The sequence below is a fragment of the Notolepis coatsorum genome, assembly GCF_963971535.1.
Source record: "Notolepis coatsorum genome assembly, contig: SCAFFOLD_113, whole genome shotgun sequence".
NCBI lineage: Eukaryota > Metazoa > Chordata > Actinopteri > Aulopiformes > Paralepididae > Notolepis > Notolepis coatsorum.
Window position 1 is genome coordinate 253,820 of NW_028170718.1, and position 24,855 is coordinate 278,674.

Below are 24,855 nucleotides of genomic sequence, written 5' to 3' on the forward strand. Positions count from 1 at the left end.
GCACTCCTGTTCTCCACCAACCACAGCACTCCTGTTCTCCACCAACCACAGCACTCCTGTTCTCCACCAACCACAGCACTCCTGTTCTCCACCAACCACAGCGCTCCTGTTCTCCACCAACCACAGCACTCCTGTTCTCCACCAACCACATCACTCCTGTTCTCCACCAACCACAGCACTCCTGTTCTCCACCAACCACAGCGCTCCTGTTCTCTCCACCAACCACAGCGCTCCTGACTGACGTGTTCTACTGCCGTGTTCTACTGACGTGTTCTACAGACGTGTTCTACTGCCGTGTTCTACTGACGTGTTCTACTGACGTGTTCTACTGACGTGTTCTACAGACGTGTTCTACTGACGTGTTCTACAGACGTGTTCTACTGACGTGTTCTACTGACGTGTTCTACTGACGTGTTCTACTGACGTGTTCTACTGACGCACACAGAGAGACAGAGGCGTGTCCTACATACAGACGGGGGCGTGTCCTACACACAGACGGGGGGCGTGTCCTACAGACAGCAGGGGGGCGTGTCCTACACACAGAGGGGGGGCGTGTCCTACAGAGGGGGGCGTGTCCTACACACAGACGGGGGGCGTGCCCTACACACAGAGGGGGGCGTGTCCTACACACAGAGGCGGGCGTGCCCTACACACAGAAGGGGGGCGTGTCCTACACACAGAAGGGGGGCGTGTCCTACACACAGAGGGGGGTGCCCTACACACAGACGGGGGCGTGCCCTACACACAGAAGGGGGGCGTGTCCTACACACAGAGGGGGGCGTGCCCTACACACAGACGGGGGCGTGCCCTACACACAGAAGGGGGGCGTGTCCTACACACAGAGGGGGGCGTGCCCTACACACAGACGGGGGCGTGTCCTACACACAGAAGGGGGGCGTGTCCTACACACAGAGGGGGGCGTGTCCTACACACAGACGGGGGCGTGTCCTACACACAGACGGGGGGCGTGTCCTACACACAGAGGGGGGCGTGTCCTACACACAGACGGGGGGCGTGTCCTACACACAGAGGGGGGCGTGTCCTACACACAGACGGGGGCGTGTCCTACACACAGACGGGGGGCGTGTCCTACACACAGACGGGGGCGTGTCCTACACACAGAGGGGGGTGCCCTACACACAGACGGGGGCGTGCCCTACACACAGACGGGGGCGTGTCCTACACACAGACGGGGGCGTGTCCTACACACAGACGGGGGGCGTGCCCTACACACAGAAGGGGGGGTGCCCTACACACAGAAGGGGGGGCGTGTCCTACAGACAGCAGGGGGCGTGTCCTACAGACAGCAGGGGGCGTGCCCTACACACAGACGGGGGGCGTGTCCTACACACAGACGGAGGCGTGTCCTACACACAGACGGGGGGCGTGTCCTACACACAGAGGGGGGCGTGCCCTACACACAGAGGGGGGGCGTGTCCTACACACAGACGGAGGCGTGTCCTGCAGACAGCAGGGGGCGTGTCCTACCTGCCGCAGCGGCTTCAGCTTGGTCTCCATGATGAACTGGTACTTGCAGAGTTCGCAGCAGCGGGTGTCGGAGCTCTTGATCCACTGCTGCAGGCAGGTCTGGTGGACGTAGCGCAGGCTCCCGGTGCAGCGGCAGGGCGTGATCAGGGGGCTCTGCTCGTCGCCCTCGCAGTGGCAGATCCTGCAGGGGGGGGGGGCGGAGTTATTCATTATCATTACAGGGCGTTTTCACAAATCGCCGAAATGCTTGCGTGTGATTGGTCAATAGCGCGCGCGTCAGAGGTCGGTTATCACACGATAACGGACCTCTGTCAAGCAATAATGACCGCTGTGCGCAGCTGTTCGCAATCAAGCCCCACTGACACTCAGTCATCAGTGCAATCAGACCACAGACCTGCCGGCCGCCGATAATAATAATCACTTTATTTGGGCCGACAGCGGAGCCACAGAACAACTGCGTCTGCATTTGATCTCGTCTTGTCGATGGTGTAAAATGAATTAGGTATATTTGTTAGTAAGTTAGCCATGTAATAAGCGGGATAATGTATAGCTATACTCGATCATTGTCGCAAAATAATTGACCTTCACTGACGTTTAAAACACCTCAGTGCTGCGCCTCGGTATTATAAACTCCGTGTCGGTCAATTATTTTGCGACAATGATCGAGTATAGCTATACATTATCCCTTACTTAATACATACATCCTATAGAACACTGGTTATTATTAATACATACATCCTATAGAACACTGGTTATTATTAATACATCATATAGAGCGCTGGTTATCAATACATCCTATAGAGCACTGGTTATCAATACATCCTATAGAGCAGTGTTTCTCAACTGGTGGGTCGCGACCCAAAAGTGGGTCGCGGAGCCATTTTGAGTGGGTCGCGAATGTGTGTAAAAAAAAAAAAAAAAAAAAATTAAAAGTAATTTTTTTTTTTTTTTACTTTTTTTTTCTCACTACCTATCTTTGTGAAAGTGGCTTCTCAGCTCTGGTCCAGCTGAAGACAAAGCAGAGGAACAGATTGGACATTGAGCATGACCTCAGAGTTGCTTTGTCTACTATCACCCCAGACTTTGAGACTCTTGTCAGGAGCAAACAACATCCCCAGTTATCCCATTAGTTCCCTGCATGTTAAGCTAAGAAGTCTGCTAAGAAGGATATATTATTTATTATTATTATTTTATTTCATTGTGTTTTTAGCCCTTAGTTGCACTTTTGTTGCAACCCCAGTTATCCCATTAGCTCCCCCAAACGTACTGTAGGTCTGTTATGTTAAGCTAAGAAGTCTGCTAAGAAGCATTATTATTATTATTATTATTATTATTATTATTATTATTATTATTATTATTATTATTATTATTATTATTATTATTATTATTATTATTATTATTATTTAATTTCATTGGGTTTTTAGCCCTATAGTTGCACTTTTGTTGCAACCCCAGTTATCCCATTAGTTCCCCCAAACTTAGGTCTGTTATGTTAAAGTGCAACCTCCACGTTGTATTTTTGTTCAATAAACAATGTGGACTAGGCCAACAGTGACTTTCATGAAGAATTGTAAAAAAAAGTATTGAAATTGACCCAGTTTTAGCGTTTTTATCAAAACATTTTGTCTGCCCAACACAATCAACATGCACTTGCATATTTTAATCAATGGTTTATAACGTGCACGTGTAATGTCGTCACAACAGGTATTGGTCACCAGGGGTATCACCAGGGGGCGCTGAGAGTCACACAGCTAGTGGCAGGCAGAGAGCCTTGCTACCATAGATATATGCTTGCTACTACTAGCCGAATGGAAATGTATCTGTTTCACCTCACTATTGCTCCGTGATTATAGCCATCCATCCATCTCTAAAGCTAACCACGTTACCATATTTGTAATAATGTAAATCATTGTGTCGTTGTACACATTGTGTTTATAACGTTAGTAGATAACATAGCTTAGCTTGGTAGCTATTGTGCTAACAACATATCCCGACATCCGGCTCGCTGGCCGGCATGAACGGCCGACCCAAAATGGTTCTCTCCTCTCTGTACACCCCGACCCGACCCCACGGGTGCCCTGCCGGGGGGCCCATGGACGCGACGGCAGCCGCAGGGCGCCCGAGCCCGCAAAGGCTAGTGTTACACGATAGCTATGAGCTAACTAGCGCTGCGGGCTCCGGCGCCCGCCGCTGTTGTCGAGTCCACAAGCTTCACTCGGTGCATCAGTCACGAAAGGGGCTATGATGAGCTTGGCAAGCCAGAGTAAAACACAGTTTTCAATCAATCAATAACAACATTAACCAGACTCTCGTTGTGTCTATTATGCTAACGCTAACGTTACCTCATTGTGTCTATTCTACACAGATAGCCTCTCGTGTCTATCTGCTAACGTTAGCATTAGGCTAACTAACGTTACGTCCCTAACCCCCAACAACAAGCGTAACTAATCAGCGATCTTTTTGTCAGACTAAACTCTCCGCTCGGTGGCAAATTGTGTTGATGTCGGTTTTGTTTCATCAATAAATGAGGCAGAATACACAGTGACTGTATCCTTTTTTATTGCACTCGTTTCTTGCTGCAAACACACAAAAGATATCCTACGCGAGACATTAAAGATGGCGGCGCGGACATTCTGTTTTCGTTCAGACTCCCCAAACAGTGACGTCACGCGTCTCTCTTCTGACCAATCAGTGGTCTGCAGTTTTTCACGTGTCATTTCTGGAGCTCTCATGCTGATCACCAGCAACCCCGCCTCCCCACACGGAGACAAACTGAGTACTTTATTTTAGTGGAAAAGCAACATTAGATTCGGCTCATTAATATGCAAGCCACACCTGTTGTGACGTCGGCGTTTTGATAAGCTTTTTTGATTCGCGCGTGCATGTTATTCGTGCGTGGACCTTTTTAACTCTTTCAGAGTGGCATTTCCGGTGTCAAATGGAAATAAATAAATAATGAAATTATATACCAATGATGTAAACTACCCATAATTGATCAGTAGGGTTTAACCTAGAGGTTGGCCTTTAAGCTAAGAAATCTGCTAAGAAGCATAATTATTTATTATTATTTTATTTCATTGGGTTTTTAGCCCTAATTGCACTTTTGTTGCAACCCCAGTTATCCCATTAGTTCCCCCAAATTTAGGTCTGTTATGTTAAGCTAAGAAATCTGCTAAGAAGCATATATTATTTATTATTATTTTATTTCATTGGGTTTTTAGCAATAGTTGCACTTTTGTTGCACTTTTTTGTGTTTATTTCATATTTTGAAAGATTGCGTATTACTGCAATTTTTTTTTTTACATAAATCATAGTGGTTAAAAATGTTGGGTCGCGACTTAATGACTAAGGAAAATGTTGGGTCCCGAGGCTAGACCAGTTGAGAACCACTGCTATAGAGCACTGGTTATCAATACATCCTATAGAGCGCTGGTTATCAATACATCCTATAGAGCGCTGGTTATCAATACATCCTATAGAGCACTGGTTATCAATACATCCTATAGAGCGCTGGTTATCAATACATCTTATAGAGCACTGGTTATCAATACATCCTATAGAGCGCTTGTAACTGAGGGGTACAATTCCCTGACTGTATTGATAAGTATGGTATCATTAAACCACTACCGGTTATGTACTTTAACTACTGGCCACACAGTACATGATATAGATATGATGAACACTTTCCCACCTGATGAAACGAAGTCCACACAAATGTATAAATCGAATATTTTATATAGCAAAGGGTATATACAACGTTCACTTAATGACATTTATGATTTGAATGCACTTGTAAGGCAAATGAGTATTCGTAGGCAAATCAACATTGAATGTCCAATCTCTGGTTACGCAGGGAGCAAGTATACAACCTGGTTCTTTAGGGAACTATAGCGATGGTACTTAAATGATTATAGCTGGATACACTAAAGGGGGGTCCCGCTGGTTGTAAGTCAGTAGGGGGGGGGGGGGGTTAGGAGAGCCGCTGGCGATATCCCATCTGGCCGACGATTTCTTGGGAGAATTCAGAGTGCTGAACACGGTGCCCACAGAACCTCGGTCCACAGATGAATACAGCTGGGCCCTCTTGTAGACGGTAGCTGCCGGTCCACAACGAAGAGACGTGAGGCGACCTCACTCGGGGTAGAGCGCCGTCTCACCTGGACTCCTCTCGGGGGGTAGTTCCAACACTCAGCAGTGTTGGCTGTTATCCATGGCATAATCAAAGCACCCAAAGCAAGTAGATAATCCAAGCCGTGTAGGGCTCGCCGTCGTCCGGGTAAAGTAATCCAATGTACAGGTCCACTCGTCCTGGCCCAGAACTCCTCGGATGAAAGCACCACACGTGGTCTGCCCAGCCTGGTTAAGACTCTAGATAACGCCAGGAACGATGGGGGTACTGCTCACTTTATAACTCTAACCGAACGATGCACCATACATAATAGACTATTATTAACTTAATAGAAATACGTCCCACTCGACGGTATAGTGCCAAACTATGACAATTCAACTATTAATCCACACGATGTCTCAATGCCTATTCTGAGGCCAAGTAGGCCATACTGCACCACACGTGGGTCGTGGGTGAGGCTTCACGTCTGTTACTAGGTTGGAGGGTAAAGGACTAATGGACTAAAAAGAAAGTTCTACTTTACTTGCGCCATATATATATGCGCTGTGAACAAATAGTACCATTCGTATTTCGCCAGACGTATTCCTACGCGGAACCGGGCTTGTAACGACATGTTCGTCGGCACGATTGAACTTGAACCAAGGGGCTTGGCTGCTGGCGCCAGGTTCTTGTCCAATGGTAGAATGAAACTATTATGGGCTGTTAGTAGACTAAAGGGATATTCAGTGTATATGTACAAGGAATATACAAGGGATATCAAACGATATACAAATACTATTAAATATATATCCATAAATAAATATATATATTCGGTTTAATCTGATCCTTCACAACAGCCGCCCCCTAATTAGTCCCACCTAATTAGCTAAGCAGAGACAGATTAACCGCACTGTCTACCACTCAAGGTTCGCTGTAAGGGTCAGTCAACTCACAAAGTCGTGGGGTCATGGTCGTCATCGATAGTGTCTGGGAGTCTGGGCAGTTCTATTAGCCTCGCCACGGGTCGTGTGTAAGTTCGCCCTTGGACGAGCACCTCAGCTGCTCGGACCTTGCCATCGGCACCGGTGATCACTTTGCTTACGCGGCCAGCCGGCCACATAGCTCTGGGTAGTGACTGGTCGATAATCATGACGACTGTTCCTTCTGTCAAATTGTCTCTCTCTTTTACCCACTTCTGGCGGGTCTGTAGAGACGGTAGGTAGTGGAGTAGAAAGCTGTTCCAAAACTTGTCAGCTAGTACTTGACTGTACCTCCACATTCTTCGGCCGTTCGCTTCTTCAGGCCTGTACATTGTCTGGGGTAGCGCGGGGTCCAGCCGCCCCATCAAGAGTGTGTTGGGGGTGACCGGGTCGACATCTGCTACATCACTGGAGACGTAGCCGAGGGGCTTGGAGTTCAATACTCCCTCGATCTCCGTGAGGACTGTCATTAGGACTTCTTCCGCCACAGTCTGGGCCCCAAGCACGGCGTACAGGGCTGTCTTTATAGAACGTACTTCTCGTTCCCAGGTTCCACCGAAGTGGGGTGCGTTCGGGGGATTAAACTGGAAGTCAATCTGGGATGGAGCGAGGTGGGTCTTAAGTTCTGGGCCCATAGCTTGGAAGCTCTCTCTCAGCTCTCTTTCTCCGCCTTTGAAGTTTGTCCCGTGATCAGACAACAATGTAGACGGTTTTCCTTTCCGTGATGTAAATCTTCGGAAGGCCATAAGGAATGAGTCTGTGCTCATGGTTGGAATGAGTTCGATATGTATCGCTCTGGTGGTCATGCATTTGAATACAATACCCCACCGCTTCTCGGTTCCTCTTCCTTTCTTTATATACAACGGGCCAAAACAGTCCATGCCTGTGGAGTGGAATGGCTTGTCGCCGAGTCGGAGGCGACAGGGAGGTAGGTCAGCCATCCGGGGTATGCTGGGCTGCGCGCGCCACTTTCGGCAGTCTAGACAGGTTCGCTGGAAGCGTCGCACTGCTTCTCTTCCTTGAAGTATCCAATAGCGACGTCTGATCTCCGCGAAGACTCTCTCTGCTCCTGCGTGGTGTACATCCTCGTCGTATTTCTTTATGATCAGCTCTGTGACCTTGTGTCGGCTGTTCAAGACTATCGGGTACTTAACGTCATCCGGTAGATTGGGGGCTCTCCGCAGACGACCACCCACTCTGATGAGATTATGGGCGTCGCTCTCGGGTGCCAGGTGGAGCAGTCTGCTGTCTGATGGGACGGGCTTTCCTCCCTGTAGACAGTCTAGCTCATCGGGGAACGAGTCTCTCTGGGCTCGTTGTAGTAGAAGAAGTTCTGCTTCTTCGTAGTCAGCTGCTGAAATGTCGGCAGTGAGCTGAATCTCTGGGTGGTGCAGCAGAAATGTCTTTAGCTGCGCACTCTGTAGGGTAATGCAATCATCTATGTTGGGGTCTGTGGAGGCGACTGTGCTCAGTCCACAGAACATAGGTTTCTTGTTCTCAGCCTCCTCTTTACTCGCTTCCCGTGGGGTGGGTGTAGGCCACTCTTCTTCCGGGAGCTTGAGGAACTCTGGTCCGTCACTATAGATGTTGCGACGGGTGAGGTCATCTAGGGACATTCCCCGGGTGATGACGTCAGCTGGGTTGTGTTTGGTGTCCACATACCGCCAGCTCGCTGCTTCTGTTAACTCTTGAATCTCGGTGACTCTGACTCCCACGAAGACCTTGTATCTGCATGAATCAGACTTGATCCATGTGAGTACTGTCGTGGAATCTGACCACAAGATTGTTCTGTGCACCGGAATGGTGAGTTCACGTTGGATTAACGTGGCTAGATGCGCTCCTGCTAGGGCTGCGCAGAGCTCTAGACACGGGATAGATTGTTGCTTTCGTGGGGCTATTCTTGAGCGAGCCAGGATGAAAGCAGTGTGTATCTCTCCTCCCTTCTCTTGGGCACGCAAGTAGGCCACCGATCCATAGGCTACTTCGGAGGCGTCACTGAAGACGTGTAGATCCATCTTGCATGTCTCTGGCCTCACTGTGGGTGGGAAGTAGCTGCGGCGTATATTGACGCCTGGGAGTGAGCGGAGCTCCGTCTCCCACTCTCTCCATGTGGAGGCAAGGTGTGCAGGTATTGGGTCGTCCCAGCCCTGGTCCTTGTCCCATAGTGCTCGTACAATCATCTTTGCCCTGGTGGTGTAAGGTAGAATACATCCCAACGGGTCATATTGTCTGGCGAGTGTTCTGTACACACTCCGTCTGGTGGTCGGTATCGCCGTCGACCTTCCCTGCTCCGTGGTCAGGGGTTTGTGTCTATAGTGGAGCGAGTCTGGTTTGAAGCGCGAGACTAGTCCTAGTGTCATTTCTTGGGCTTCTCCTGGGCTTGTCGCCATCCAGGTCTCGCTGCTGGCAGCCTTGTCCGCGGGGGAGAGGCTGCGCAATACGTGCGGGTCGCTGCTGGCCCACTGCCTGAGATCAAAGCCGCCTTTGATCAGGGAGGCGCGTAGCTTGAGTAGGAGAACCTCGGCTTCTTCTTGAGTCGAAACGCTTTGTAAACAGTTGTCCACGTAGAAACTGTTCTTCACACTGTGTCGGACCTCTTCATCTGCTGCTGGGTCCTCTGCGACGTGTTTCTGTAGTGCAAATGTAGCACAGCACGGGCTGCATGTGGTTCCGAAGGGGAGGACTTCCCACTGGTAGATGGCTGGATGCTCATCTCCGATCCTCTCTCTCCATAGGAACCGCAGCAAGGGCTTCTCCTCTGGGGAGAGGCTGCGTAATGCTGGGGGGTCGCTGCTGGCCCGCTGCCGGAGATCAAAGCCGTCTTTGATCAGAGAGGCGCGGAGCAGCGCACGGCGTCGCCAGTCAATCTTCGTTACGTGTCCCGCTGTGATTAGCTTCTCATTCTCAGCGCGGTACACACTCTCTTGAGCGGGGTCTTTGGCTAGGCGCCGCTCTGTGTTCAATAGATACCGCTCCGTGGCGTCTTTCTTTGCGTGAAAGGTGGGCATTCCCTCTCGCCTCAGGAGTGGAGTTGCGTATCTCATCACTCCGCCGACTGTGACTCTCTTTGTCCCTTGCTCGAGGAGGTTTATGGCGTAAATGTCTTCTTTAGAACGAATGTCTTTCTTTTCGTTCTTAAAGGGCATTGTCTCTAGTGTCCATAGCCTCTCGACATGCTGCAGGAGAGTGGTGTCTTCTTCTGTCGCTCTGGAGTGGAGGCAGCTAGTGGCTGCTGTTCGGTTGAGAGATTTAGCGAGGGGGCCTTGTAGTGTCCACCCTAGGCGGGTCTCGACTGCTGCAGGACAGCCTCGGGGTCCTGTATGGACCCGGTCTATCGGGACTATGAGATCTGCATGGTCGGAGCCTATCAGCAGGGTCGGGGTGGCGCCGTCTATGAGCGGGATAGGTAGTTGACGCAGGTGCACATATTTATCCATCAGCTTGGCGATGGGGTAGGTGTACTGTGATAGTCCTATTTCTTGGCTGGTGAAAGCATTTGTAATCCTATACCGTCGCTCTGGCTGCCCGCTTGCTGCGATAGTGAAGGAGACATTCTCGCCCTTTATCGTCTTTAAATCTCTTCTTATTGTCCGAATCGTCATTTGGTTCTCGCTCCCCCGCAGTCCCAGCTGGGCCGCAGCGGACGTGAGCAGAAGGGTCTTCTCTGACCCGTCATCAAGGACGGCGTAAGTGTCCATGACTTTATCTTGGTAGCTCAATGTTACACGGACTACCTTTACGAGCACTTGGGCGCCGCTGCTGCTGGCGGGGTCAATGTACATGACACTTGCCTTGGTGCTGCTCGATGGTGCAGGTGCAGGCTTTCTTCTGTTACTGTCGTGTAGTACATCTAGATGGGCTCCGTCACACCGACTGCACCTCTTCTTTAGGCGGCATTCGGCTGCCATGTGACTGCGCGCACATCGGTAACAGCGCCTGTTGGACTTTATCCATTGACTCACTTCTTCTGCATTCATCTTTGTGAACAGGTCACATTGTGACAGCCAGTGTTCCTTCTCGCAGTACGGGCACACCATCTTCCACTTCTCTTTTCTCGAGGGGGTACTGTGGTTCTTACTGCTCGGTACTGATTCTGATTGGTGCATGACAGTCACCGATCTTCTTCCATCGTTTATTCTCCTGGGTCCCTCTCTGGAGCTTGGTGTGCTCCGCACGAACGTATCCAGTCGTAAGCTGCTGACTTCTCTCGCCAGGAAGTCGGCTAGATCGAGGAGGGATGGTTCGGGACCGTTAGGATCACGGTGGTCTCTCTGCCGCCTGAAGCGCTCTTGTCTGGCGGGTGGCAGCTTCTCTAAAATCCTCTCGACGTTAGAGTTGGCGTATAGCTCGTGCATACCCTTTTCCCGTTGCGCTCCCAGCATCCCTACCAGGGACTGCACTTTTATAGACAGGTCGTCTAATGAGCGATTGTCTGTTGCCGGGGGTAGGCGGTCAATATGCCTTATCTCTTGGATTACGTAATCCCATATACGTCCATATCTCTGGTCCAGCGCTGCTAGAGCCGCGGTGTATGGGGTCGTAGAGGTGGCATAGGCTAGCGCTATATTGTGCGCTCGCGGTACTTTCAGGTGCTTCAGTAATATTGCATACTTGTGGCGTTCATCAGCGACATCCACCATCATTGTCTCTAAGCACATCCGGAGCTCCGTGTACTGTGCTCGATTCTCATAGGTGAAGTCTGGAAACGTCGGCGTGGCAATGTATGACGCCGTGGATGGCTGATACATCGGCGAGCGTTGGGGGAGAGACCTCCTAGGCGAGTCTCCTCTTGCGCCTCTCTGTGGGCTGGTACCGGCAGGGTACCATGGCCCGCTGGTCCAGGTGCTATTCCTCGGGGCTGGTCGTGCGTCATGCTCACCCGTGAATAGAGTCGGGGGTCTGTAGCGCAGCGCCACGGGGGTATAGCCTGGGCTGTACTGGACCTCCTGGTCCGGTGGAGTACTGTGCTGTCGTCGGGCTTGGTTCTCCTCCTCTCCCTCTTCTTCTTCTATCAGGTCCTCTAGATCCTGTAGTCGTTTATTTAGCTTCTCCGCAGTGTATGCCGCTCCTTCCTTGTAGCTGGGTCTCGCTTGGACCGGTCTGGGAAGGGGGTCTGCGGGGGGTATAGGCTTGGTCTGTTGGTCAAGTTCAGGGTCGCTTGCTCGGTTAGGAGACGCTGCCCTTGACTGTTGTCTCGACGAGTTCCTTGAACCCCTGGCGGAGGGAGAGGGTGTTGCCTTGAGGATCAGCTGCTCCATTAGCTGCGCTTGTAACTTGTCGCGCTCGGCTTGTAGTCTGTCGCGCTCGCCCTGTAGTCTGTCGCGCTCGGTTTCGTGCTGGATGAGAGCGAGGTCGCGCTCTGTTTCTCTTTGGGCACCGGCAGCGGCACGCTGGGTGTCTGCTCGGTCTCTTGCCATATTCTCTTCCGTCTGAAGGCGTCTCATCTCCAGGCGTATGCGCTCTTCTTCGCTCCGTTGCTGTGTCTGGAGTCGATCGCGTTCACCCTGAAGTCGATCGCGTTCACCCTGGAGTCGATCGCGTTCGGTAGAGGCTGTCAGGCTGACGAGGAACGCCTGTGATAGCATCCTCTCCGCTTTGCTGGGGGAAGACGGTTGTAGAGGTGAGCCGCTCCTGGCTGTACTCGTTGGGGAGTCCTGGAGCCCTATTTCCTCGGCGCTCTCCTCCTCTTCTTCCGTGCAGAGTTCTCTCTCTGTAGGGTTGTCTTCCTCCCGGGGCTGGTCGGGGACTACTTCTTCGGTATTGGCGGGGGGTAAAGGCATGTCAGCTCCCTCCTGGTCCCCACCGTGAGCTTGGTCAGTTACATTAGAACCCACTAGGGCCTCTGTGGTCGGGGTAACCTGGTCGTTAAGGTCAGACATAATTTTACTTTCTACTTTTACCGCGTTTACCGTCTGTAGAAGGCTAGGTAGTTGACTGACAGCGTAATCCTCTAAGTACTGAGGTGTCTGTCGTCTGCGCCGCGGGCGTTCTACGTTAGGAGGACCGTTTCGTGGAGTGTTCATCATAGGCCATTTCAATATTAATAACACTATATTAATATTACACTAGTTACCCTCCGGCTCGAAGGACCAATTGTAACTGAGGGGTACAATTCCCTGACTGTATTGATAAGTATGGTATCATTAAACCACTACCGGTTATGTACTTTAACTACTGGCCACACAGTACATGATATAGATATGATGAACACTTTCCCACCTGATGAAACGAAGTCCACACAAATGTATAAATCGAATATTTTATATAGCAAAGGGTATATACAACGTTCACTTAATGACATTTATGATTTGAATGCACTTGTAAGGCAAATGAGTATTCGTAGGCAAATCAACATTGAATGTCCAATCTCTGGTTACGCAGGGAGCAAGTATACAACCTGGTTCTTTAGGGAACTATAGCGATGGTACTTAAATGATTATAGCTGGATACACTAAAGGGGGGTCCCGCTGGTTGTAAGTCAGTAGGGGGGGGGGGGTTAGGAGAGCCGCTGGCGATATCCCATCTGGCCGACGATTTCTTGGGAGAATTCAGAGTGCTGAACACGGTGCCCACAGAACCTCGGTCCACAGATGAATACAGCTGGGCCCTCTTGTAGACGGTAGCTGCCGGTCCACAACGAAGAGACGTGAGGCGACCTCACTCGGGGTAGAGCGCCGTCTCACCTGGACTCCTCTCGGGGGGTAGTTCCAACACTCAGCAGTGTTGGCTGTTATCCATGGCATAATCAAAGCACCCAAAGCAAGTAGATAATCCAAGCCGTGTAGGGCTCGCCGTCGTCCGGGTAAAGTAATCCAATGTACAGGTCCACTCGTCCTGGCCCAGAACTCCTCGGATGAAAGCACCACACGTGGTCTGCCCAGCCTGGTTAAGACTCTAGATAACGCCAGGAACGATGGGGGTACTGCTCACTTTATAACTCTAACCGAACGATGCACCATACATAATAGACTATTATTAACTTAATAGAAATACGTCCCACTCGACGGTATAGTGCCAAACTATGACAATTCAACTATTAATCCACACGATGTCTCAATGCCTATTCTGAGGCCAAGTAGGCCATACTGCACCACACGTGGGTCGTGGGTGAGGCTTCACGTCTGTTACTAGGTTGGAGGGTAAAGGACTAATGGACTAAAAAGAAAGTTCTACTTTACTTGCGCCATATATATATGCGCTGTGAACAAATAGTACCATTCGTATTTCGCCAGACGTATTCCTACGCGGAACCGGGCTTGTAACGACATGTTCGTCGGCACGATTGAACTTGAACCAAGGGGCTTGGCTGCTGGCGCCAGGTTCTTGTCCAATGGTAGAATGAAACTATTATGGGCTGTTAGTAGACTAAAGGGATATTCAGTGTATATGTACAAGGAATATACAAGGGATATCAAACGATATACAAATACTATTAAATATATATCCATAAATAAATATATATATTCGGTTTAATCTGATCCTTCACAACAGCGCTGGTTATCAATACATCCTATAGAGCGCTGGTTATCAATACATCCTATAGAGCACTGGTTATCAATACATCCTATAGAGCGCTGGTTATCAATACATCCTATAGAGCGCTGGTTATCAATACATCCTATAGAGCGCTGGTTATCAATACATCCTATAGAGCGCTGGTTATCAATACATCCTATAGAGCACTGGTTATCAATACATCCTATAGAGCGCTGGTTATCAATACATCCTATAGAGCGCTGGTTATCAATACATCCTATAGAGCACTGGTTATCAATACATCCTATAGAGCACTGGTTATCAATACATCCTATAGAGCGCTGGTTATCAATACATCCTATAGAGCGCTGGTTATCAATACATCCTATAGAGCGCTGGTTATCAATAAATCCCCTCGCAGTGGCAGGACCGAGTGGGAGGAGCCAGCAGGACCGAGTGGGAGGAGCCAGCAGGACCGAGTGGGAGGAGCCAGCAGGCACCGTTACCCCTTTGAGATTGTTGCAAAACAAACTGGTCAGACTACTGCTTGACCCAACCCCTAGAACCCACCTCACCCCTGCCCACTTTGACAACTTAGGATGGCTTAGAGTAGACGACAGAGTACAGCAACTTGCAATGGGCCTGGTCTACAAGATACACTACACGACCAAGGTACCCATGTACATGTCAAAATACTTCCCAAAGGTCAGTGAATACCACAATCACAACACCAGAGGGAGCTCCACAAATCATGTTCAACACAGATTCGGCTCAAACAAGGGACTAAACACGTTTCGCAATTATGCCACATCCCACCCCCTCCTAATGAACAGTTCCCCCCCCCCCCCCCCCCTATATATTTTCTGTTAGGATCTCTGTTTAACAGTACTGTATACCTGTATGTCATGTATGTCATAAATGTCATGATATATCTGTATATCTGTATGTCATGTATGTCATATATGTTATGATGAATTGAAAATGGGGGACCCTGATGTAAACAAGTCGAAAGTCTTTCTCTGGTCTGCATCCCCTTAACAAGTGTGTGTATTGAGCCGTACTGTATTGTACCCATTCTGCAATCTGCTCATACAATGTTCAATCAATCAATCAACGACGGTCTGGTAGCCTCGCCCAAACTAATGGCAGATAAATGACTGACCGTCACAAATCCAAAAGCAAAAGGCATTAACCCTTTGATGTTTATTAACCCTTTGATGTTTATTAACCCTTTGATGTGCAACATGGGTCAAAAGTGACCAGAGTGAGTTTGTATTTTCTATATATTTGCAATACATGTATTCCATGATCCAGTATTCCAGGTATTCCATGATCCAGTATTCCATGTATTCCATGATCCAGTATTCCAGGTATTCCATGATCCAGTATTCCAGGTATTCCATGATCCAGTATTGCAGGTATTCCATGATCCAGTATTGCAGGTATTCCATGATCCAGTATTCCAGGTATTCCATGATCCAGTATTCCAGGTATTCCATGATCCAGTATTCCAGGTATTCCATGATCCAGTATTCCAGGTATTCCATGATCCAGTATTCCAGGTATTCCATGATCCAGTATTCCAGGTATTCCATGATCCAGTATTCCAGGTATTCCATGATCCAGTATTCCAGGTATTCCTCAATTAACTGTTTTTTGATCATCACAAATCCTTATTTAAAATGTTCCTTTCTTATAGCTGTAGTGATGACATCACTGATACAGGGTGCTGTATGTAGCTGTAGTGATGACATCACTGATACAGGTGCTGTATGTAGCTGTAGTGATGACATCACTGACACACAGGGTGCTGTATGTAGCTGTAGTGATGACATCACTGACACAGGGTGCTGTATGTAGCTGTAGTGATGACATCACTGATACAGGTGCTGTATGTAGCTGTAGTGATGACATCACTGACACACAGGGTGCTGTATGTAGCTGTAGTGATGACATCACTGACACAGGGTGCTGTATGTAGCTGTAGTGATGACATCACTGATACAGGTGCTGTATGTAGCTGTAGTGATGACATCACTGATACAGGTGCTGTATGTAGCTGTAGTGATGACATCACTGATACAGGTGCTGTATGTAGCTGTAGTGATGACATCACTGATACATCACCGACTTGATGAAATGGCTGCATTTATATTGCAGCTTTTATCCAAAGCGCTGTACACTTTTGGTTCCTCACATTCACCCGTTCACTCACAGGGGCGACAGTGGCTCAGGAGGTAGAGCAGTCGTCTGGCAATCCGGAGGTTCCATCTCCTCCCGGGCAGCGTGTCGATGTGTCCTTGTCGCAAGACACTTAACCCTTAATTGTTCCCAATGAGCAGGTCGGCACCTTGCACGGTCACCTCCGCCGTCGGTGTGTGAGTGAGTGAATGTGTGAGTGAGTGAATGAGTGAGTGAATGAGTGAGTGAATGTGTGAGTGAACGTGTGAGTGAATGTGTGAGTGAGTGAATGAGTGAGTGAATGAGTGAGTGAATGAGTGAGTGAATGTGTGAGTGAATGAGTGAGTGAATGAGTGAGTGAATGTGTGAGTGAATGTGTGAGTGAATGTGTGAGTGAATGAGTGAGTGAATGTGTGAGTGAATGTGTGAGTGAATGTGTGAGTGAATGAGTGAGTGAATGTGTGAGTGAATGTGTGTGTGAGTGAATGTGTGAGTGAATGTGTGTGTGAGTGAATGTGTGAGTGAATGTGTGAGTGAATGGGTAAAATGTGAGTAACAAATTGTAAAGCACGTTGGATAAAAGCGCTCTATAAAAAAGCAGCCATTCACCCGTTCACTCACACACCGACAACGGAGGCAACCGTGCAAATGATGCCGACCTGCACATCGGGAGCAGTTAGGGGTTAAATCAAATCAAATCAAATCAAATTTATTTATAAGGCCCAACAACACACGTTAATGTCCCCATGGGCCGTACAGGTCTTCTTTAAACAAGTCAAGAAGAAAACATAACAATAAGTCAAGACCAGAACAAGGACACCATAAGGTCCAACAAATTTAAAATAAATGAAAGAATGCGACACTCCCAGACATACCCCACGCGAAGGTAAGGAAAAACTCACTAAAACCTAACAATAGGGAAAAATGCTCCACAGGCAGACAAAGGGTTATAAGTGTCTTGCTCAAGGACACTTCGACGCGCTGCCCGGGAGGAGTGTATGCTTTCTACAACGCAGTTCGGCGATTTGCGAATCTGATTGGCCACTGACGTTTCTGGTCATGTGACATGTGCGCCCAATAGCGTGACGAGCTGTGTCTTTGCCCATTTCCGCGTCGAACAGCCTGCAAAGCACCTGGCGTTCTATCGCCACGCTCTAAGACAAACTCTAACCTTAACCAACTTCGAAAGAGCGCCTAAGCTTAACCAGTGTAGACACTTGCGGTCCCACGATTGGGCGTACATGTCACATGACCAGAAATGACCTGGCCAATCAGATTCGCAAATCGCCAAACTGTGTTGTAGAAAGCATACAAGCGCCCCGGGAGGAGTGTGAATCGAACCGGGAACCTTCTGACTAACCAGACGACCCGCTCTACCTCCTGAGCCCACTGTCGACGACCAGTGATGCCTCTGATGAGAGCGGACGTTAGAAAACAAGGAGATTGTTTTGTTGTGGCATTTAGAGGCAATGACCTAAATGTACATGTACAAGCCTCCACCACTAGAGGGCGCGCAAGCAGCGGTACATCCTGGTACCTGTACATACTGGAAATACACTACAGTTACATGTAGGGTATTCTGGGCACACATGCACGCGCACATGCACACGCACACACCTACAACTTTCAGTTAGGTCCATATACAGGAACAGTGGGATGACATTTCTCAATCAATTGTGTTTTTAATATAGAGCCAAAATGGCCCCTCTCTCCTCCTCTACGTCACGGCTCTCACTGTCTGTGTTACGAGGAGGAGTGACAGCAGCTATTAGTCATACAGACACACTTTCTTCTGAGAACACAGTGTGCGATATCAAGCTGTGTGTGTGTGTGTGTGTGTGTGTGTGTGTGTGTGTGTGTGTGTGTGTGTGTGAGAGTTCCTTACATAACAAGTGAGGACCTTTGGAGGATAGTTAGCCACAAACCAATGCAAGGTCAATGGGGTCGAGCGCCTGTCCGTCCGTCCGTCCGTACGACATAGCTGTCAACATTGGCAGGAGAAAAAACATGCACATTTTAGCCCTGCCCCCTCCCACCCGGCCCCGCCCCCTCCCAATGGAGCTGCCTCGTCACTGCCATATGCTGGTCAAAACCTGTATTAAGGAAATTCACTGTATTATTTTACAGATTACTTTTGTTTTCCTACTTTAATAAATAAAAATACAGTAAATTACCTTTTATCAAAATATTAACCATTAAATAAAGGTTGTAATCTGTAAATGTATTTGATTTTACTGTAATTTGACAGTATTTGGAAACCATTGATGCCAGACGTTTAGTTTTCTTGCAGCTTTTTTTCTTACAGTGTACAGTCAGTGAATCCTAAATCTCCACTAGGCAACCACTTAGGCCTAAAAAAAATGATGGTTTGTTTCCGGTTGCCGACCGACCCTGCCGATTCAGGTGCGACCCAATATATTTTATGAGTTAAAAAAAAAAAGTTATATATAAAAAAAAAGAAATCCAATTTTATTTATTATTTTTTTTTTTTTGGAAAAAACTTGCCAATTCCGTGAACCGTGAACAGGGCGTGAAGAAGGTTGAAATACAGTAGAATCCCGGGAAAAACGGGACTGTTGACAGGTATGCCGTACGAGCAAACTGAGGCTCACTGGATCTACTGCCCAGTCGGCTCGTCCAGACTGAGGAGGCTCACTGGATCTACTGCCCAGTCGGCTCGTCCAGACTGAGGCTCACTGGATCTACTGCCCAGTCGGCTCGTCCAGACTGAGGAGGCTCACTGGATCTACTGCCCAGTCGGCTCGTCCAGACTGAGGCTCACTGGATCTACTGCCCAGTCGGCTCGTCCAGACTGAGGAGGCTCACTGGATCTACTGCCCAGTCGGCTCGTCCAGACTGAGGAGGCTCACTGGATCTACTGCCCAGTCGGCTCATCCAGACTGAGGCTCACTGGATCTACTGCCCAGTCGGCTCGTCCAGACTGAGGCTCACTGGATCTACTGCCCAGTCGGCTCGTCCAGACTGAGGAGGCTCACTGGATCTACTGCCCAGTCGGCTCGTCCAGACTGAGGCTCACTGGATCTACTGCCCAGTCGGCTCGTCCAGACTGAGGAGGCTCACTGGATCTACTGCCCAGTCGGCTCGTCCAGACTGAGGAGGCTCACTGGATCTACTGCCCAGTCGGCTCGTCCAGACCGAGGAGGCTCACTGGATCTACTGCCCAGTCGGCTCGTCCAGACCGAGGAGGCTCACTGGATCTACTGCCCAGTCGGCTCGTCCAGACCGAGGAGGCTCACTGGATCTACTGCCCAGTCGGCTCGTCCAGACTGAGGAGGCTCACTGGATCTACTGCCCAGTCGGCTCGTCCAGACTGAGGAGGCTCACTGGATCTACTGCCCAGTCGGCTCGTCCAGACTGAGGAGGCTCACTGGATCTACTGCCCAGTCGGCTCGTCCAGACTGAGGAGGCTCACTGGATCTACTGCCCAGTCGGCTCGTCCAGACTGAGGAGGCTCACTGGATCTACTGCCCAGTCGGCTCGTCCAGACTGAGGAGGCTCACTGGATCTACTGCCCAGTCGGCTCGTCCAGACCGGCGCTTGACCTGCTCTGAACTTCATACAAATGCTCTGAACATAATGAAAGTCAGAGCTTGCCAACAGCTCCAACGGTGATCTCCAAGCCCACGTGGTTGAACTCAAACAACAAAGAAACAGACTAAGAAACGATGTAAACTCCATGATCAAATCTGCAAAAGAAATTGTAAAACTGAGGAAAACAAAAACAAACCCTGTGAACGTTGGAAATTACTCAACAACCAACTAGGCTGCGGTAAAAAATAGGGGTGTGACGGTACACAAAAACCACGGTTCGGTACGCACCTCGGTCTTGAAGTCACGGTTCGGTACGGGTTTTCGGTACAGTGGGGGAAAGTTTGGCTTTCCATGTTCCACTCAGGGGCGATGTAGCGTGCAGTAACTAATTGTACTTGTAGGGCTGTCAACGAATATTCTATATTGAAATTAATAATAGACTTGTATAGAAAAAAATTATTATAATAATTATATTAGATTGAGAGAAAAAACAGCCCCCGGTGGGCGGTCGTTAGTGGTTAACATACCGTTGTATTCGTTCGGTACCCAGCCGTTTGGTACGGTACGGCACACACTGAAACAGTTTGGTACGGTTACTAGGGATGGGTACCGAATTCGGTACTTTTGAGGTACCGAACCGAAACACGTCGGTACTACCGAGTATCGAATCAAGTGAGAAACCAAAAAAAAAATAAAAAAAAATCTTTTTTATTAATTTTTTTTTTACTTTTTTTTTTTACTTTTTTCTTTTCATGTCAACGTTCACATGCACAATATATGCTTACCTAGGATTTGACTTGATTCAACAACAAAGCAGTCGGAGCAATGACAAGCCGAAAACTGTCGAAATTGTAGTTATTTGAAGTTTGGATTTTTTTTTTACGACCGAGGTAGGTAAATAAAAATGTTTGAGACTAAAGTACCGAAAAAAGGTACCGTTGGGTACCGGTATCGATTCACAGGTACCGGTACCGGTATCGGTTCAAATGTGAAAGGTACCCATCCCTAACGGTTACATGTACCTTTACATCCCTAGTAAAAAACTAAGCTGGATGTGGCCAATTACTTAAAACTGTTCTTTACAAACATAGCCACAACACTGGTTAATAAACTACCCTCCCACTCAGGGCATTTTGGGGTAGAACACATCCTAGCCTTCTACAAAAACCTAGGGGTCCACAAAGACGACTTCAAACTGGCCATGACAACATCCCCTCCAAATTCCTCAGAGACTCAGCAGCCACCATCACCCCAGTCATCACACACATAATAAACCTCTCCATAAAACAGGGACACGTCCCCAAAGACTTCAAAATTGCAAGAGTAACCCCCCTGCACAAAAAGGGCAGCAAATTAGACACAGGCAACTACCGCCCTGTTTCTATTCTTACCTCCATCTCGAAAGTCATGGAAAAAAGAGTCTACGAACAGGTCGAAAAGTACCTTGCGGAAAAAAAGGTAATCTACGAATTCCAATCTGGCTTCAGAAAATCCCACACCAGGGCGACTGGGTGGCGCAGCGGTCTAAGCGCTCATCACCAACACGTGAGACACCGGTATCGAATCCGGCTGTCAGCGTTGCCTCCGGCTTGGGCCGGCCGTCATACTGACTCAATTGGCAGAGTCAGCGGGAGGGGAGTTGATGGGTGGTAATCTGGTCGTTGTAAACAGCGACTCCTACAGGTCGGTCAGGGCGCCTGCACAGCAAGGACAGGAGATGTCGAGGGTAGTGTGAGCCTCCCACACGTTACACCTCGCCAATGAGAGTCCGCGCTGGCAGGTGAAAAGAAGTGGCTGGCTGCCTCCACATGTATCGGAGGGGACATGCGATAGATTCTTCAACCCTCCCTACGACCGACCAGTGGGGGGCACATGCAAGCAACGATCAAGACAGGGGAGGGGGGAATTGGCACGACTAAATTGGGATGGGAGAAAAACAGGAAAAAGAAGGAGAAAAAGTGGATACAAAAAAAGAACATCCCACTCCACTGACACATGCCTTCTCTATTTAAACGACCACATCAAACAAGATGTGGACGCGGGCAAATACTGCGGCATGGTCATGCTGGACCTACAAAAGGGCTTCGACACTGTCAATCACTCCATTCTGATTGACAAGCTAAAAGCAATTTGTTTTGATAGTCTATCAGTGAGCTGAATGCAATCCTACCTGGAGGGGAGAGAACAGATGGTGGAGGTAAACGGTACCCTACCCCCGGGGTAGTACCCCCCCCCCCCCCCCCCTCCCAGTGAGCTGTGGTGTTCCACAAGGAAGCATACTAGGACCGCTACTGTTCCTAATTTATGCAAATGGCATGTCGTCAGCTTGTGACTGCAACTTGTTCTTGTTCGCGGACGACTCAGCCCTGCTGGTCTCTGACAAGAACAAGTTACAGGTTGAAAAAACCCTCAGCTCGGAACTAGGCAGAATCTGCACCTGGCTCGCTGATAACAAACTATCATTACACATGGGCAAAACAGAGTCCATTCTCTTCGGCTCAAATAACAAACTCAGCAAGACCGACGGCTTCTCAGTTACAGTGGGTGACAATATTGTCACAAGGAAAGATGAAATTACCTACCTGGGTTCCATCCTAGAGGCTAATCTTTCCTGTGACAAAATGGCATCCAATGTAATAAAAAAAAGTCAACCAATGAACTAGATTCTTGTACCGGATCTCCTCTCTGGTAAACAAGAATACCCTGAAGACTCTGGCAGGGGCACTCATTCAAGGGTACTACGACTATGCTTGCACCTCATGGTACCAAAGCACCTCAAAGGCGCTAAAAACAAGATTACAAACATCTCAAAATAAACTGGTCAGACTACTACTTGACCTGACTCCTAGAACCCACCTCACCCCTGCCCACTTTGACAACCTAGGATGGCTTAGAGTAGACGACAGAGTACAGCAACTTGCAATGGGCCTGGTCTACAAGATACACTACACCACACAGGTACCCATGTATTTGTATATCTTGTATGTCATAAATGTAACAGTACTGTATATCTGTATGTCATGTATGTCGTAAATATCATGATATATATCTGTATATAGACATAGTGGTGAGAATACTGAGACCCATTTTATTATCTCTGAGAAAAGTCAATATCACCCAACCCACGTACACACACACACACACACACACACACATAGACACACACACACACACACAGACACACACACACACACACACGCACACACACACGCACACACACACACACACACACACACACATCCATCGCCCACATCCGCAACACAGCTTACAGGAAAGCAAAGGGCATTATAATCTGGGTGTCTAATATCAGGACATTGACCTGGTTGTGGCTGAGGACGGGTCTGAACCAACAAGCAGCTGCTCCCCCCCTGCCGACACACAGCTCTCTCTCTCCAGAGGAGACGGGTCAGAACCAACAAGCAGCTGCTCCCCCCCTGCCGACACACAGCTCTCTCTCTCCAGAGGAGACGGGTCAGAACCAACAAGCAGCTGCTCCCCCCCTGCCGACACACAGCCCTCTCTCTCCAGAGGAGACGGGTCAGAACCAACAAGCAGCTGCTCCCCCCCTGCCGACACACAGCCCTCTCTCTCCAGAGACGGGTCAGAACCAACAAGCAGCTGCTCCCCCCCTGCCGACACACAGCCCTCTCTCTCCAGAGGAGACGGGTCAGAACCAACAAGCAGCTGCTCCCCCCCTGCCGACACACAGCTCTCTCTCTCCAGAGGAGACGGGTCAGAACCAACAAGCAGCCGCTCCCCCCCTGCCGACACACAGCTCTCTCTCTCCAGAGGAGACGGGTCAGAACCAACAAGCAGCTGCTCCCCCCCTGCTGACACACAGCTCTCTCTCTCCAGAGGAGACGGGTCAGAACCAACAAGCAGCTGCTCCCCCCCTGCTGACACACAGCTCTCTCTCTCCAGAGGAGACGGGTCAGAACCAACAAGCAGCCGCTCCCCCCCTGCTGACACACAGCTCTCTCTCTCCAGAGGGTCTGAACCAACAAGCAGCTGCTCCCCCCCTGCTGACACACAGCTCTCTCTCTCCAGAGGGTCAGAACCAACAAGCAGCTGCTCCCCCCCTGCTGACACACAGCCCCCCCCCCCCCCCCCCGGAGGCCGGGTCTGATTTAAAACCCATCACATCCGGCCCGGCCTGATTTAACCCTCGAGTCAACCTCGAGGGTTTAGCCCTTTGCCGAAAACTGCGGCCTCAGTAAAAACATATCGTTTTCATGTATTGTTCCAATTTTTTTTTTTTTTTTTTTTTTAAACTTTGACCAGTCAGCTGGTTCTTTTCGCGTTTATCGCTTTTTCCTGGTTAAGTATGACCGACAGATACAGGTTGAATGGGGTATAGATCGGGGGAAAGACACTCTGAGAAAGTACGGCTTGTCCGGGAGTCGAACTCGTGTACCCCAGATCCGTGACGCGCACGGTTGTCCCCGACGCCGAAATAGCATTCGAGGTACGCGGTGAGCTACTGGAGCTCCCCCTCCAATTTTGTTTTATGAATATCATTATTAACTTCAGTCCTCACCATACATATCGAATATTTATAATTTTTCAGGATTTTAACCTATTTTGAAAATTAGGGTTAGGGTTAAGGTTAAGGTTAGGGGGTTAGTTAATAACCCCCTAACCCTAACCTGTTCATTTCTGCGACTAGGGTGGACACATTTATGCAGTGTGCTTAACTCATTCAGCGCCAATCACGAAAAAAGTCCGGTTATCTCGCCGGTGGTTGAGCGCCAATCACGAGAAAAGTCGGGTTCTAATCGTTATTTCTTTTATTTGCTATATCCATTCATTTTTCATCCATCCAGCCTGATGTTATCATTGGGAATGGGTCTGAGCTCGCCGTCTAACGCCTTGCGGCCGGTATTGCACATAATTGGAATCCCTCTGGCTGGGGCTGTACGCTAATCTAAGAAGTCCGGTCCGGGTTTTCCTTCTCGGGCATGACTACCGCTATAACACACGGATTGGGGACACTGGGAGCACCGTGGATTCATGTGTTTTGGTTGATAAACGTTGGAAAGACGACCACGATAAATATTTGGAATGGCGATC

General features: G+C 49.1%; 1 protein-coding gene across 1 annotated transcript in view; it reads right to left on the minus strand.

The window, feature by feature from the left end:
* Positions 1–1,065: 1,065 nt before the first annotated feature.
* LOC311248464 (E3 ubiquitin-protein ligase MARCHF8-like) overlaps positions 1,066–24,855 on the minus strand; it is a gene marked incomplete at its 3' end in the record, with an annotated part of 133,510 nt that continues 109,720 nt past the window's right edge. Inside the window, exons 4-5 of the mRNA XM_084339340.1 lie at positions 1,489–1,669; positions 1,066–1,089 (exon numbers count right to left, since the gene is read on the minus strand). Of these exons, the coding sequence (XP_084195466.1) occupies positions 1,066–1,089; positions 1,489–1,669 (205 nt within the window). The remainder of the gene's footprint in view (positions 1,090–1,488; positions 1,670–24,855) is intronic.